Source organism: Lepidochelys olivacea (assembly GCF_965140295.1).
Source record: "Lepidochelys olivacea isolate rLepOli2 genome assembly, chromosome: 20".
In the NCBI taxonomy this organism is placed as follows: Eukaryota; Metazoa; Chordata; order Testudines; family Cheloniidae; genus Lepidochelys; species Lepidochelys olivacea.
The window spans coordinates 21,972,348-21,989,312 of record NC_140430.1 but is presented as its reverse complement, the minus strand read 5'-3'; the positions used below and the strand labels follow the sequence as shown (position 1 = coordinate 21,989,312).

The following is a 16,965-nucleotide window of genomic DNA, read 5'->3' as shown; positions in this document are numbered from 1 at the left end:
CAGGGATTTAAGTTTAAATTTTGTCCGCAATCCGTGGGGCTCCTGCTGCTGGACGCTGTTGACTGCCCCGGTCAACTGAGCTCCACTGAGCTTGGGTTGCAGGTCCCGCTGACCACCGGGGCTCAGGCTGCAGCCCCAACTGCCCGGCCCCACTCTCGCTGGGGCTCGGGCTGCCAGCCCCATGCAGAGCGTTGGGGCTTGGGCTGTTAGCCCAAACTGCCTGGCCCCGCTCTCGCTGGGGCTCGGGCTGCCAGCCCCATGCAGAGCGTTGGGGCTTGGGCTGTTAGCCCAAACTGCCTGGCCCCGCTCTCGCTGGGGCTCGGGCTGCCAGCCCCATGCAGAGCGTTGGGGCTTGGGCTGTTAACCCAAACTGCCTGGCCCCGCTCTCGCTGGGGCTCGGGCTGCCAGCCCCATGCAGAGCGTTGGGGCTTGGGCTATTAGCCCAAACTGCCTGGCCCCGCTCTCGCTGGGGCTCGGGCTGCCAGCCCCATGCAGAGCGTTGGGGCTTGGGCTGTTAACCCAAACTGCCTGGCCCCGCTCTCGCTGGGGCTCGGGCTGCCAGCCCCATGCAGAGCGTTGGGGCTTGGGCTATTAGCCCAAACTGCCTGGCCCCGCTCTCGCTAGGGCTCGGGCTGCCAGCCCCATGCAGAGCGTTGGGGCTTGGGCTGTTAGCCCAAACTGCCTGGCCCCGCTCTCGCTGGGGCTCGGGCTGCCAGCCCCATGCAGAGCGTTGGGGCTTGGGCTGTTAACCCAAACTGCCTGGCCCCGCTCTCGCTGGGGCTCGGGCTGCCAGCCCCATGCAGAGCGTTGGGGCTTGGGCTATTAGCCCAAACTGCCTGGCCCCGCTCTCGCTAGGGCTCGGGCTGCCAGCCCCATGCAGAGCGTTGGGGCTTGGGCTGTTAGCCCAAACTGCCTGGCCCCGCTCTCGCTGGGGCTCGGGCTGCCAGCCCCATGCAGAGCGTTGGGGCTTGGGCTGTTAACCCAAACTGCCTGGCCCCGCTCTCACTAGGGCTCGGGCTGCCAGCCCCATGCAGAGCGTTGGGGCTTGGGCTGTTAACCCAAACTGCCTGGCCCCGCTCTCGCTGGGGCTCGGGCTGCCAGCCCCATGCAGAGCGTTGGGGCTTGGGCTATTAGCCCAAACTGCCTGGCCCCGCTCTCGCTGGGGCTCGGGCTGCCAGCCCCATGCAGAGCGTTGGGGCTTGGGCTGTTAACCCTAACTGCCTGGCCCCGCTCTCGCTGGGGCTCGGGCTGCCAGCCCCATGCAGAGCGTTGGGGCTTGGGCTGTTAGCTCAAACTGCCTGGCCCCGCTCTCGCTAGGGCTCGGGCTGCCAGCCCCATGCAGAGCGTTGGGGCTTGGGCTGTTAACCCAAACTGCCTGGCCCCGCTCTCGCTGGGGCTCGGGCTGTCTGCCCTGCAACCGGGTCCCACCTGCTGCCTCTAAGGCCCGGGGTCCCCTGGCTGCCATGACTGAAATTTTTCTGGCGAACCCCCTGTAACGTTCTGCGAACCCCAGCTTGGGAACCACTGCCTTAGCTGCATGCGTCCCCCTGCCCCCATTATGTTCTGCTGCCAGCAGCATGCCCATGGTTGCCTGGAAATCAATCAGGTGCTGTAGACAAGTTCAGCAGGGCTGGAACACGTTTTATTTGTTTTGTGCAGTCAGTAACAGGGCACATTATTTCCCACCCCCCTTAGAACAGTAGCTAACTCCACTGTGGGTGGAGGTTACTGGGACCAGCTAATTTCAGTGCGACTTCGAGGCATCATGCTGGGAAGGAGGAAGGATTTCTGGCTGCTGGCAGGGATGCTTACCTGGGTGTCTAAGCTGGTGGTGGGGAAAAATCCAGACCTGACCCTTCTTTCTGCTGCTAGGATCCCCTTTCCTCCTCTTTCAAGCCTTTCCTTGCTCCTTGAACTGGAAACCAGCAGGGGAGAGCAAGGTGAGCCTGGAGGAGTGGCTCTGTGCAGGTTTGCAGGGAGCTGGGACAGGTGGCCAAGAAGAGACGATCGGCTCTTTGTGAGGAGTGGGGGCCTTCTGCCCATCACATGGGGGCTGTATGCAGGCAGACGGAGAGGAATTGGCCAAAGCCCTTGGAATCTCTGCAGTGAAACCCTGGGTTCTGCCATCACCATGGGACTGACATCAGGGAGAAAATGGCAGAGCCAGCTCTTCACCCAGACATCTGAGAAAGTTGGGGAAGGGAAGACCTTTTTTTACTACTCAAAGCTGGGAAATACCCATTCATGATACGGCTCAGCAGGGTACCGCCAGAGCAGCTAATGCAGAAATTTTCTGCTCTGTTAAAACCCTGGGATAATTTCCATCCCCTTAGCCCGGCTCCACAGCCTTCTGCAAACTTGGACTGTGCACAGAGACATATTTTGCCCCTTACGAATTGGCGGGTGTGGTGGCTGGTAGGTGTGTTAACAAGGAGGGAGGTTAGAGACCTGCAGGGGCAGCAAGTGTGTGACAGACTCATGTAGGACACAGATGTTAAAAATGGGGTACAAAGGTCTTAGGATGAAACCACTCAGAAGGGGGCAGGGGGGACTGGAGGAGACAGGAAAGATGCAGGATAAGGAAAGGCCCAGTCCAACATTTCCCCTGAGTCCAGGCCCCTGGCCCTGAGCAGATTCATCGCTGACCAGACTCCCCTGTGTGCTCAAACTGAGAGCCCAAGGGGAGGCTGGGCAGCAGGAGACATTATCCCTCGGTCCAGACAATGTGGATGAAAGCCATGTCCTAATGGGGCCGTGGCAGATAACAGACTCTGTAGAGTCTGTACTGCCAGAGCCCTTGGGGGATTTCAGTGGAGTCAGGACGGGGTCAAAGCTGTTTGCATGGCTCTGACAGCGAGACAGCCCATTCTTGTTTAGGCTTGTGGGCGCGTGTGTGCATGACGCATGGTCCCTTGGGTGCCCTGGAAGTCTCGGCCCTGGCCTGAGCACAAGGATGGAGGGGCGGATGGTGTGAGGCACTCGCATCATGTTTGTGGGCCAGGGCAAAGTGATGGGAGGAGGGCTTCCTCGGCCTTCCATTGCCTGATCCTGCCCCATGTGCCTCCAAAGACAGACCTGCAACTGCACGTGAGCAGATCCCAGCAGCCGCAGAGGGCACCAGGTGGTTCATAACTGGGCCATATTCTCTGCTGTTGTAACTCTATTGACTGTACTCGAGTTGCATCAACGGAGACTTGGCTCAGTAATTAACACCCCTGTGCTTGCTCTGTAAAATCTGGGGAAACAGCAAAACTGAGACAACTTATTGCTCAATAAAGGAAGCCAAAAGCATCTGGTTAATGTCAGTGTTCAGGAGTTCTGTGTGGGGAAAGGGGGTGTGTGTGTGTGGGTGATGATGATGAAGAGAGAAAGCTTCTGAAATGGATAATCTTCAGGGAACTCTCAATATGGGGTATGTGAAAGATGCTTTTGGGTTGGAAAAGTGTTTCGTTTTGTATTAGAGGGAGCAAGGTGAATGGGTGGGATGGCAAATATGGACTTTCCTAAAGCTCGTGGATTTCTGTCTTCTCGATGACATTTAAGGGCTTGGATTACCAATAGCTACCCAGAAGAGCTCTCTGTGTGAACACTCTTATTCCAGATTGAGTGTCCCATGCAAGCTCTTATCCCAGAACAGAGATAGTGAGTTAAATGCACACCCTACCTTTTGCTGAAATAACTTTCCTATGGTATGAGCCCCTAGACAGAGCTTTTGTAACTGGGGGATGAGAATGAGATCACAGGAGAGGGCCCAACAGCCTCAAAGAGGTTGTTGGCGGGCCACTATGGGGAATTAGATTTTCCAAAGAACTTAGCTCCCATTTAGGCACTAAAACATGGGTGCGGGTGTTCAGACGCAAGAGGCTGGTGCATTGGGTGCAGCACACCTTTGAGAGTCCAGCCCCTTTGTTTAGGTGCTGAAGAGGCAACAGAGCTCTTCAGGGAACTTGGCTCCAGTTGTGGGCACTCAGCCCTGGAGAATTTGGCGCAGCGTGCATGGGCTGGAGACACAGTGGAGACTGCTCTCTCACAAGCTGGGGGCATCAGCCCTGCCTTAGTGATGCACTGGTGCGCATTCTTCTCTAAAGGCTAATATTCAGCTGAGTGCAGAATTTCTTTTTGTCCCCCCTCCTCCCTCTGAAATTAGGACCAAAGCAGTGACCCTGGAAGGAAGTTTATTGGAGTTGCAGAGAAACCCAGCCTTGCCCAGAAAGCAGCTGCTGGTGCCCTGACCCCCCACCAGTGCTGCCTTTTTCTTTGTTTCTTTTAATGAAAGGTTTTGGAGTCAGTCTCTCATTTTGCAGCACCCTTGTGGCAGTTTTTCTTCCTAGCAGATGATTTCCAGTAAAGGGTGTAGTTGAGAAACTCCCAGTGAGCACTGTTCCTCCTGCTCCAACCCTCCTCCAGGAGGCAGGCCAGGATAAACCCCTGGTGTAACAAGACACATCCTTGAATGCTAGCAGGGGAGTGCATGGTTTACGGCAGCCTCAGAACTAAAAGCACAACTGCAAATACCAGGGGGTTCAGAATGCACAATAATCATCCTAGAAATTTCTTCCGTCTCCCCCCTCTGCCTCATTCATCGACAGAATGGCCATCCTTTGTCCTTCGAAATCCTTCTGCTAAAGGATTTCCCAAACAGTAGTTTGCAGTGGTGTTGTAGTCATGTTGGCCCCAGGATATTAGAGAGACAAGGTGGGTGAGGTAATATCTTTTATTGGACCAACTTCTGTTGGTGAAGGAGACAAGCTTTCGAGCAACATGGATCTCTTCAGAAGACCTTCAGAAAGCATATGGGAATTGCCAGGAACAGACAGACCTAGGTGCCCAGCCAGCCCTGTCTTCCATCTCTGACTATGGCAAGATGCAAGAAGCTCTGCAGAAGGAAGTGATGGGATAACCTACCCCCAGGGGAAGTTATTGACTCATTACAGCCAGAGGATTGGGCTCATGTCCTAAAACAGGAGAGTTTAGATCGCTTCCAAAATGCTTGGTTATTTATTTAATCCTCACTATTATAATTATGGATATCCTTGTTATGCCTTTCATGGCCAACCCTTTTTTTTGAATCCTGCTGAGCTCTTATCTTCAATGAAATTTTGTAGGAATGAGTTCCATTAGATTGTGTGTGAAAAAGTATATACTTTTCTCAGTTTTGAATTTGCCACCATTCAGTTTTCCTGAATATCCCCCAGTTCTTGTGTTACGAGACAGGATGAATAGATATTTCTGAGTTACTGTCCCTATGTGTACAGAATGTGTCTATAATTTGAGTCCCCAAACAAATGTCTTTGTTCCCAGTCTGATCAAATTACAGGAATAAAGGGAAATGACCCTTAAGAACAAAAGAATGGCCATACTGGGTCAGACCAATGGTCCATCTAGCCCAGTATCCTGTCTTCTGACAGAGGCTGGTGCCAGGTGCTTCAGAGGGAATGAACAAACCGGGGCACTTTGAGTGATCCTTCCCCTGTTGTCCAGTCCCAGTTTCTGGCAGTTGGAGGTTTAGGGACTCACGGAGTATGGGGTTGTCTTGGGTAATAGCCAATGATGGACCTGTCCTCCATGAACTTATCTAATCTTTTTTTTGAACCCAGTTATGCTTTTGGCCTTCAGACTTTCTCACTGGCAAGAAGTTTCACAGGTTGACTGTGTTGTGTGAAGTACTTCCTTTAGTTTATTTTAAAATCTGCTGCTTATTTATTTCATTGGGTGACTTCTAGTTCTTGTGTTAGGTGAAGGGGTAAATAACACTTCCTTATTCGCTTTCTCCAAATCATTCATGATTTTATGGACCTCTGTCATTATCTCCCCTTAATTGTCTCTTTTCTAAGCTAAACAGTTCCAGTGTTTTTAATCTCTCCTCGTATGGAAGCTGTTCCATACCTCTAAACGTAGTTTTCCTTCTCTGCCTCTTTTCCAAATCACATATATCTTTTTGAAAGGATGCGACCAGAACTGCATACAGTATTCAAGGTGTGGGCATATCACATCCTCTCTTCTCTTAGGGAAACAATGCCAAGCTTTTCAATCTCTCTTCAGAACAGAATTTTCCAGGCCTTTGATCATGCTCCTCACCCTTCTCTGAACCCCTTCTAATTCTGCAATGTTGTTTTTTGATATGGGGTGACCAGTACTGCACCCAGGATTTCAGATAATGAACCATTGATTTATATAATTGTGTTGGGATATTTTCCAGATTATTACTTCATGATCCTATTTTGTTTGCTTTTTTCACTGAAGCTGCATATTTGAGCAGAGATCTTCATTGAGCTGCACACAATGACGCCCAGGTCTTTCCTCAGAGTTGACAGAGTTACTGTAGAAACCTGTAAGGTATATAAATAGTTCTGTTGTTTCCTCCTATGCGCATTTCTTTGCATTTGTCAATTTAGCATTAATTAACTGCGTTTAGTAACCTGCTCTCCTTCCCATGGTGGGTAAGTCAGTTCGTCATATAGATAGCAAAACTGAGATAAAAGCTAGCTGAAAATTTTCCACCTAAAATGACTTTTTGTCAGAAAGTCTTTTTTGTAGAAACAGCATTTCTGTCGGAAATAACCTGCTATAGTTAACCACCTCTTTCAGGTTTTCTATGAAAACCAAAAATTTGAATATATCTTTTTAATCTCATTCTCTTTGTTTTGTTGGAGTGGGGGGGAACATTTCCTGACCAGCTGTGGAGGCAGGAGACTCACCCAAGGCCCTGACCCCCCAGCAAGTCAGAGGCAGGAGTCCTGGTGCCTCACTTTCTTCTTACAGCTTTTCTTCTCTTCCCAGGTGCCTTCGTTATCTGCTGGACTCCAGGCCAGGTGCTGCTCCTGCTGGATGGCCTGGCCTGCGAGAGCTGTAATGTGCTGGCAATGGAGAAGTATGTCCTCTTGCTGGCAGAGATCAATTCGCTCATCAACGCCATTGTCTACTCCTATCGGGACAATGAGATGCGCAGCACCTTCCGGAGGATCCTCTGCTTTATCTGCTACAGGAATCCCAAATACTCTCCCGCGTCGGTCAAGTCCAACGTCCCGAAACGCAGGATTCTCTCTCAGAATGGCCATTCTACCATGGATTCCTCGCTGTAGGAGCCTAGCTCAGGGTTCATCCTCATGGCTCCATAGTGACCAGCCGAGAACAGAGACCTGGGGTGACCTGTTTGTCAAGCAGAAGAACCTTTTAAAAAAAACTAAACTTGTTTGAAAGCATAAATGTTTGGATAAAGAGTAGGGTCCGCAGAATAGGGCAAAAAGCTGTTAAGGCAGAGCCAAGCAGTGCCTGGCTTGGCACCGACAGACTTGGAGTTACATACCCACTATTAAAGAGGTGCTGTTTTTAACAGCACTGTTGATTTAATCTAGTAGCCTCTAAAAGACATGCTGCTTGTTAACCAAGATGCTTGTACAAGTATTTCTACATGAGACACGTATTGTCTTAGTTCTTCAGTATTACTACCTACAGGAATGGTCGTTCCAATGCTGTGGTATTCCAGGGCCAAAGCCCAAAGTCCTTTTGCTTAATCTGTCCTTACTTATTGATATCAGCAAGAGCTTTGCTTGAGACTTTTGCCTGAGAGACTTCTGACCCACAGATTTTGAAAATCCTGTTCTCTTCAAGGTGTCTCTAGGAGAAGATCTAGTTTATGTGAATTCCTTTATGAGAAGCAGTTTGTTACTGAATTTCCAAGTCTTGTGGGCTTTTCCAGATTGCCCAAAGAACACCTCCCACTTTCCTGAGCTAGAGAGTTAAGCTGCAGCTAAAAGCTCCAAGAGCATTGTGTTTTGTTACATGTACTACACAGTACTTCATAGTCTTGACTGCAAATTCATTGCCTTTCATGAAGATGCAGTGAGTCATGTTCCCATGAAACTAACCCTTTCCACTCACTAAGAGCCCTTTCGACAGCTTTGTGTTGGAGTCTGAGGCAATCAGCACTTTCCCCTAGTTTTTAATGTGCAGATTGTAGCTTAACCCTCAATTGTTCAAATAGCGTGTAAACACCATCATTTCAAATGTGGTCTGAAAGGTGAACCAAGACCTCTTTTTGTCTCCGCGCAGCACAGAAACAAGAAGCATTTCTCACCATCAATATGCTTAGAGCCAAATTCTCTGCTGGAGTAACTCCACTGATTTCAGTGGGTTTATGGCACCAGAGTATTTGCCTCTTGAAATGTATGTGAACCCTGTGATAATATGCGTTGTGTGATTGTCATTTTGGTGCCCCCTACTGGAGGCAGACATTTTGCTATAGAGAGAATATTTATGACACTGGCTGTGTGGTAGACTAAACAATTCTCCGAACTTCTTCCATGTCATTAACAAAACTTTAGGATGAGATTTGCAAAAGCACGCAGTGTTCGCCTGAGTCTGCTCCCACAGTAGCAATGGGGGTTTTACCCTTGGCTCCACTGGGGGCGGTGGTAGACCAACACCTATAACCTTTAACACAAAATATTTAAATTTTTAAAAATTAAAGAGCCTGATCCTTTCAGGTGCTGAGCTCCCTCAACTCCCACTAACATCCGCATTTCTCAGGATCGGGTCCAATGTTGTTTGGGGGATTGCCAATGTTACAATTGTAGTTACTTCTGTTTAGCTAGATGACTGTCACGAGCAGTGGCTCAGAAATCCAGATACAACTAAGAAACAGCTTTCAGACATGTTGCATAGCTTAGTCATGCTTGGAAAGCTTTTACCTTTTAAACTTCCGTGTCATGGGGCTGAGAGAAAATGGGCAGTGCTTTGCTTGATTGGCAGAGGATTTTTGTATCTAAGTATTTTCCACCAAAAAGAAAAGAGATTAACCCTGTAGAACAGCTGCAGTTGCACCCAAGGACTTTACGGGCTAAATTCTCTACTGGTGCAGATTCGCACAGCTCTGTTGAAGTCAGTGGCCAATTTCCACTAGCAATGAGGTGGATCCTATATTTGTAGACTCCTGGGTTTTGTCACTGGTGATCTGCTGTGCCCAGTTCAAACCTAACAATTTTTCTACAGCTTCTGCAAAAAGCCTTGAAGCAGCAAGGCAATAAAAGTTTCCTCTGTCAGAAAAGCAAAGCAAAATTATATTTGAAATATTTGTCCAGGCTTCCTCTTTTATTAACAGGGTAAAATAATTAAAAGTGTGCATTAGTTGTGGTGTTTAGCTATGGGATTGGTACCAAAATTATTTCCAGGGGAAAACCATTGGCTGTGTGCTGGTTATGAATTAATCTTTGTAGCGGATGAAATGACATGCAGCCCTTCAAGAACTGCAGTTGGCTTTTATGCCCAATTGGGCCTTTAATACGTTGTGCACATTCCTCCCAGAGAGCTCAGCTAACTAGCCTGACCTCACCCAGTCTGCTGAGCTGCAGCTGTTGCACTGTTACAGAGAGCAATTAAGTCCACTCTTACAAGTAGTTTCCTGCAGGTGTCTCAGTGGAGGAAGGGAAGTTGTTAATAATAATTAATAATAATTTTCCTTTATTTGACACTTTACTGCCACCATATAGAAGATCATCTTTGTTTTTCTGTATTTTTAACTAGTTTATTTAAAACTAGCCTCAGAGCCGAACCTGTATTAGCAGTGACAGATTGTTGTACGTGAGTTCTTGTTGGTTCTAATGGCTTGTGCCAGCCAGACACTCCCCTCTGATTGCCCTGCCTTAGAGCTTGTCGGTACGTTATCTGTAACAATGGAGTTGGAGGGTTGAGTAATGACTATGCAAAAATTCAGCCTATGATTTATTCTTCTTCTTCAGAATGCACCTCCCCAACCCAATAAAGACAGTGACTATAAAGAGAGAGACATGGCCCATATCTCCTCTGAATGACAGCTGTCACTCATTCTGAATGGAAAGAGAGTGGCTTGAGTCTTTAATGAGGTTTCTCTTCTTGAGTGACTTAACCCTTAGAAATCGAGCTGATTTCCAAGTAGATCTAATAGATCAGGGAGAGGGAAAATAAGCGTAGAAGCAGTAGTGGAAATGTCAGATGAAACTTGAAAGGAAAGGGACAGTCAGTGAGTCAAGATTGGCAGGTGCAGACACAAACCACCTAGCAATGGAGATAAATGGTGTATATGGAGTCCACATGATTAAAAGAGGACCGGAGGCTGTTCAGTACTCAGTACAAGAAATTCACTTTCCAGGAAACACAAAGCCCTTACCTAATTACATGGAGACAGGAAGTACCCTTTTATGTTAAATTTCCCATTCTTCGTGGTGAGTCTAACGACATGCTTTGCAGAGCAGGTTGTAATGTTTTCTACTAAAATGTTAGCTTCGTAGAGGCTACTTACAGACTCCAGAAATAACTTTCTCATTGCACATGAATGAGATGCTGTAAAGTGCATGTGAATTTTGTTCTTTATTGTCACACTGGATTCATGACACACTGTACCTGTGCTGTTCATTTCACCTCGGTTGTCTTAGCTCAGTGTTCAAGACAAAAAAGGAGGCAATATTGACAGCAAAGCTAGCATCCCTTACTCTCTTCATCTCAAGAAGAAAAATAATGGATTTCTAATGTTGAAGTATGAACCTCCCTTTGAAGTTTCATCATCTACTTTTTCAAACTTCTAATGAGAAAATCTTCCTGCAGCCTGAAATTGGCCAGCATTGTATTGCTCTAGATGTCAGAGATGCATGTGGCTATTACAGACTCATTGACCATTGGGTAGAAGGAAGGAAAAGACACCTAGGAGCTGTTTTTAAAGGATCAGATATGGGATATGTGAGAACACACAGCTTGATCAAAGCTAGGCCACGTGGTTCCAGGAATGAGGGGTCGTGCCTGCTGGCAGGCTGGAATCTTTTAAGCAATTTACTGCCTAAAGTCATACAAGGGCAATTCTGAAAGGAGGCTAACACTGAAGGTGTGGTTCAAGTTTTGTTTGTTGGAACAAACACTGGAAGAAGTGGGAGAGATGAGGAATTGTTTAATAAGGGGAAATTATTTGTGAAGATCCCAAAGGCTCACCCATCCTTCTGCAACTCAGTGACTTGGGTGATGGCTGGATAGTAAAACAGCTGTAGTATTGTGGGCAGGGCCAACTGAAAGGGAGAACCCTAGCAGGCCAAACTCTCCAGATACACCTCTGCTCCTCTAAGAGGGTAGTAGGTATTTTCAGTTCTCATCTATTGTTGCTCAGTATCAAGCAGCTGGGAGCAATAGAAGTCTAGCGTTATTTTTAACAAGTAGAGAACACTTGGGCTAGGCAGAGGGAAGTTGTCTAAGGCTAGCCAGGAGACAGCCAGTGCTTAGAGGATTATGGGGTCAGTAAAGCAATGGCTCAAAAAGCTTTTTCTTTCTTTGTGACATGTTTTAATATAGTTGCAAAGCCTGGCTTCTTTCTGCCACGGAAAGTGCGTGCCCAACAGAGGTAATTCAGGAAAGAAAGATCACATTGACTTTACATCAGGTCTTTCCTGCAGTATTTCTGTGTGTAAGAAGCTTTCCATTGTGCGCTGTAAGTCATACAGGCAATATTTGTTTTGGCTGATATAAACATACATACACACTAGTTGCAGACATCAGTTGAGTTTCCTGAATACAGGTTGCTCAGGGAATCACAGGTAAAGTCATTTGACAGTTGCTCTAGTGCACAGCATATGGGTGTGAATGCTACATGGGGAGCGGAAGTAAAAGAGATCATCCAGGGCTTGCATGCTACAGCTCAAGAGCCCAACTTCCAAAGGAGCTTTTGAATGGAGCCCCTTTGCAGCCAGGTTTGGCTCTGGGCACCTTGAAACTGTGCTGGGAAGGAAGATTAATGACATCAATTCAATTAGCAGAAACCTTAAGCCAGGGCCAAAATTTCCTAACTTTCAAGCCTAAAGTTAGATACTGAGCTGGTGGATAAGTAGTCTCATTTTCAGATGGGCTTAGCCCATGCAGCTCCCATTGGTGCCTGACCTTAGGCATGCAAATTTGAAAAAATTGGCCCAAAATCTTATCTGCTCTGCATGAACAGTAAGCTCCTGATTCCCATTCAAGTAAGGCCCCTCTGCATGCTAGAGGGGCGCAGAGGGACCCTGGTGTAAATAAAGTGATCATATGAGGCAGTGATTGCAAGAGGGGTGGCCTTGGCCTAGCTCCCTGCACTTTTTTGCAGTTTGCAGTGTCCCTGCTTGCACTGTAATTGTTACTGTTAGTAAAGAAATCTTATGGGAATGTCTCCATTGCTGTATCTTAGACAGTTGTTCTAATACTATCTGCCATAAGCCAACCTACAACTCCTGGGAGTTAGGAGGAGCTTTCCAGCGGGCAGTTTATCTCATAACAGCCACTGCAGGGTCGCTGGTGCCTTCACCAGCCACCATTTGAGACTGGGCTGGCTGGATGCTTGCTCTGAGCTGGGCTGGCTGTTCCTGTGTTTCTGCATTCCTAGAACCCCACAGAGACCGTGTCACTGGGCTGATTGTGAAAGGAGAACCGACAGCTACATTTAAAGTGTCAGAGCTATTGTTTTTAAAAGCGCTCAGATACCAAGCCTATGGGTGTAGTACAAAACGATAGACAGGCAGAGTCAGTGCTGCTGTTGGTCTGTTCATGACTATCCCCAAGTGATTCAATAACTGACAGTGCAATGGGAAGGTGGAGACTTCGCGCTTGAGAATTGCGTGTTATGTCCATGTGAAAAACAGCCATGTGAATAAACTGGTAATTCACATATTCTATGAGCTGACCTCTTGTCCAAAGTTGGTTTTCATAGATTCGTAGATATTAAGGTCAGAAGGGACCATTATGATCATCTAGTCCGACCTCCTGCACAACGCAGGCCACAGAATCTCACCCACCCACTCCTGCGAAAAACCTCTCACCTATGTCTGAGCTATTGAAGTCCTCAAATCATGGTTTAAAGTCTTCAAGAAAGAGAATCCTCCAGCAAGTGACCCGTGCCCCATGCTACAGAGGAGGGCGAAAAACCTCCAGGGCCTCTTCCAATCTGCCCTGGAGGAAAATTCCTTCCTGACCCCAAATATGGCGATCAGCTAAATCCTGAGCGTATGGGCAAGATTCACCAGCCAGATACCCAGGAAAGAATTTTCTGTGGTAACTCAGATCCCACCCCATCTAACATCCCATCACAGGCCATTGGGCCTATTTACCATGAATATTTAAGGATCAATTAATTGCCAAAATCATGTTATCCCATCATACCATCTCCTCCGTAAATTTATCGAGTCTAATCTTAAAGCCAGATAGTTCTTTTGCCCCCACTGCTTCCCTTGGAAGGCTGTTCCAGAACTTCACTCCTCTGATGGTTAGAAACCTTTGTCTAATTTCAAGTCTAAACTTCCCAATGACCAGTTTATATCCATTTGCTCTTGTGTCCACATTGGTACTGAACTTAAATAATTTCTCTCCCTCTCTGGTATTTATCCCTCTGGTATATTTATAGAGAGCAATCATATCTCCCCTCAACCTTCTTTTGGTTAGGCTAAACACGCCAAGCTCCTTGAGTCTCCTTTCATAAGACAGGTTTTCCATTCCTTGGATCATCTTAGTAGCCCTTCTCTGTACCTGTTCCAGTTTGAATTCATCCTTCTTACACATGGGAGACCAGAACTGCACACAGTATTCCAGGTGAGGTCTCACCAGTGCCTTGTATAACAGTACTAACACCTCCTTATCTCTGCTGGAAATACCTCGCCTGATGCATCCCAAGACCGCATTAGCTTTTTTCACAGCCATATCACATTGGTGGCTCATAGTCATCCTATGATCAACCAATACTCCAAGGTCCTTCTCCTCAGTTACTTCTAATTGATGCGTCCCCAGTTTATAACTAAAATTCTTGTTATTAATCCCTAAATGCATGACCTTACACTTCTCACTATTAAATTTCATCGTATTACTGTTACTCCAGTTTACAAGGTCATCCAGCTCCTCCTGTAGGATATCCCAGTCTCTCTCTAAATTGGCAAAACCTCCCAGCTTTGTATCATCTGCAAACTTTATTAGCACACTCCCACTTTTTGTGCCGAGATCAGTAATAAGTTTTGAAAGCCTTTGATCCTCCTTTCAGGCCACAATGCAAACTGTCAAGCATTGAAGTTTTAGTTGGATGGTTTAGTTCTACATTTGCCTCTGAGTCATGGAGTTGCATCTTTCTTTTTTTTTAAAATCAGATTTTTATAAAAGGTAATACCCATCCATCCTACAGCAATTAGACCAATGAGAGTGCACGTCTCCAAGTTACACTCCTCTAGAGCATTACATTATCCATCCAAATGTATCTTTTAACATAACTCTGTATATGTGACACAGAGCTTAGATTAAACACCCAGAATAATGAATAGCAATGCCCAGGCATTAAGAAACTAAATAATAAAATAATTCACACCCCCATCTCCTCACTCCCCACCCTGGTGCTGTATATAATGAAACAAACCTACAAGTGCAGAAGACTTTTCCCCTCTAGTCCCCTGACACTGGACCCTCAAAAACTCTTAACTCCGAATACTGAGTTGTCTTGGCATTCTTGTGCCATGTGAGCACTCTCCATGTCTGTTGGCGCCAGTGAGAGCTGTGAATGTTCAGCCTAACTTGGCGCCTCCCGATTTTAGCCTGGCCTTACGATTTCCAGCTTCTCACATGGTTTTATGAACAGGGAAAAGTAAACAGTGAAAAACTAGTTCTAAATTCTAGTTCTAGTTCTAAATGTTCCTTTGGTGGTGGAGTTGGGATGAGGGGGGGCGGTTCACAAGCACCCACCGGTGCCAGGAGAAGTTGGGGCCTATGCTTACCAGCTCCTCCAATTCTCACACGGAGGGTCTCCATCGGATTGGCATCGCAGCATCTGCAATGGGCCGTTTACAACAGATATGGAATCAACATCATCTTAGTATGACAATCAAGTTCAGGTTTTATTCGAGTTGTATCCTTCCCATATTGTTGTATGGCTGCAAAACATGGATGTAGTCTGCAAGGGGCTCTTAGACTTAGAGGGTGTCATGAGGCTGTTTGTGTCAGGCTGGCCAAAGAAATAAAATCATCTGTCTGTAAAATGTGGCGTTCAAAGCCCAAAATGGGGCACGGACCAGCCGTATTTGGAAAAGTTTGTTAGAAACTAGTGGAAAATGTGCCTTAAAAAGAACAGGAGTCCTTGTGGCACCTTAGAGACTAACAAATTTATTAGAGCATAAGCTTTCGTGGGCTACAACCCACTTCATCAGCTGCATAGAATGGAACATATAGTAAGAAGATATATATACATACAGGGAAGTTTAGAAGTTTCCATACAAACTGTAAGGGGCTAATTAGTTAAGATGAGCTATTATCAGCAGGAGAAAAAAACTTTTGTCGTGATAATCAAGATGGCCCATTTAGACAGTTGACAAGAAGGTGTGAGCATACTTAACTTAGGGAAATAGATTCAATATGTGTAATGACCCAGCCACTCCCAGTCTCTATTCAAACCCAAGTTAATGGTATCTAGTTTGCATATTAATTCAAGCTCAGCAGTTTCTCATTGGAGTCTGTTTTTGAAGCTTTTCTGTTGCAACATTGCAACCCTTAAACCTTTTACTGAGTGGCCAGAGAGGTTGAAGTATTCTCCTACCGGTTTTTGAATGTTCTGATTCCTGATGTCAGATTTGTGTCTATTTATTCTGTTGCGGAGAGACTGTCCGGTTTGGCCAATGTACATGGCAGAGGGGCATTGCTGGCACATGATGGCATATATCACATTGGTAGATATGCAGGTGAACGAGCCCCTGATGGCGTGACTAATGTGATAAGGTCCTATGATGGTGTCACTTGAATAAATATGTGGACAGAGTAGGTTTCTGGCTTTGTTGCAAGGGTAGGTTCCTGGGTTAGTGTTTTTGGTGTGTGGTTGCTGGAGAGTATTTGCTTCAGGTTGTGGGGCTGTCTGTAAGCGAGGACTGGTCTGTCTCCCAAGATCTGTGAGAGTGAGGGATCATTTTTCAGGATAGGTTGTAAATCTTTGATGCTCTGGAGAGGTTTTAATTGCGGGATGAAGGTGACAACTAGTGGTGTTCTGTTATTTCCGGATCCAGCCCATCAGGGCTTTGGTTCCAGCCTGCAGGATTGCCACCCCCGTGGCGCTGCGGAGCTAAGGCAGACTCCCTGCCTGCCCTGGCCCCGTGCCACTCCTGGAAGTGGCTGGCACCACGTCCCTGAGGTCCTGGGGGGGAAGGGAGGCAGAGGACTCCACGTGCTGCCCTCACCTGCAGGCACCGTCCCCTGCAGCTTAAAAGTGAGTCCATGTGACAGCTTCTGCAATGCCACAGATGCCCACAGGGTGGCATCACAATAGTTCAGTGGATCATGCCTCAGAACTTAAGCACAGATTGTGCAGAATGAAAGGTGGAGGTACTGACTGAAAGTCCGTAAGGAATGCGAAGACCAAAGCCAGGAGGATCCCAGTGATGCGCAAAGGATGAGCAGTACGTTTTGTCATATTGTCATGTTCCAACGTGTGACTGTCTTGGGCTTCTAACATCCAGACAAAAGTTGGGTAGTGAGCAAGTTACTGTAGCACCTGGAAAGAAGTGGCAAAGCCATTCTGAAGGGAGTCAGGACATGATTCATATCTAAAAATAAAACTCAGGGATGACATGCAGCGGTGATGCTCCCATGACAGGGAAAGCTGCTACCTAAACCCCACAAAGTGCTCTGCAGCCTGGGACTTGCCGTTTGGCACCGTGTCAAGCTGGGACGTTTTTTATGTACAGCGTTGTTTTCTCCATTAAAAAGCCAGATTGAGTGTTTCTACATGGTGCAATCAGTCGCTCCTGTCTCTGAGGCATTGATTGCGCATTATGCATGTTGACAAGTGTGGAAGAATCCTGTAACAGCTATTACTGTTCATATCAGAAATGTGTAGAGCTTACAACAGGGGTGGGCAAACCTACAGCCCCCCAGGCCAGATCCGGCCCATCAGAGCTTTGGTTCTGGCCTGCAGGATTGCCACCCCCGTGGCACCGCAGAGCTAAGGTGAGCTCCCTGCCTGCCCTG

At 47.2% G+C, this 16,965-nt stretch overlaps 1 protein-coding gene across 6 annotated transcripts in view; it reads left to right on the top strand.

Annotated features, from left to right (window-relative positions):
• Positions 1-16,727, top strand: part of LPAR2 (lysophosphatidic acid receptor 2) — a 45,586-nt gene extending 28,859 nt beyond the window's left edge. For all 6 annotated transcript variants that reach the window (XM_084609832.1, XM_084609835.1, XM_084609831.1 and 3 more), the window contains one exon: positions 6,781-16,727. In XM_084609832.1, the coding sequence (XP_084465958.1) occupies positions 6,781-7,082 (302 nt within the window). In that variant the 3' untranslated portion in view covers positions 7,083-16,727. The remainder of the gene's footprint in view (positions 1-6,780) is intronic.
• The last annotated feature ends 238 nt before the right edge of the window (positions 16,728-16,965 follow it).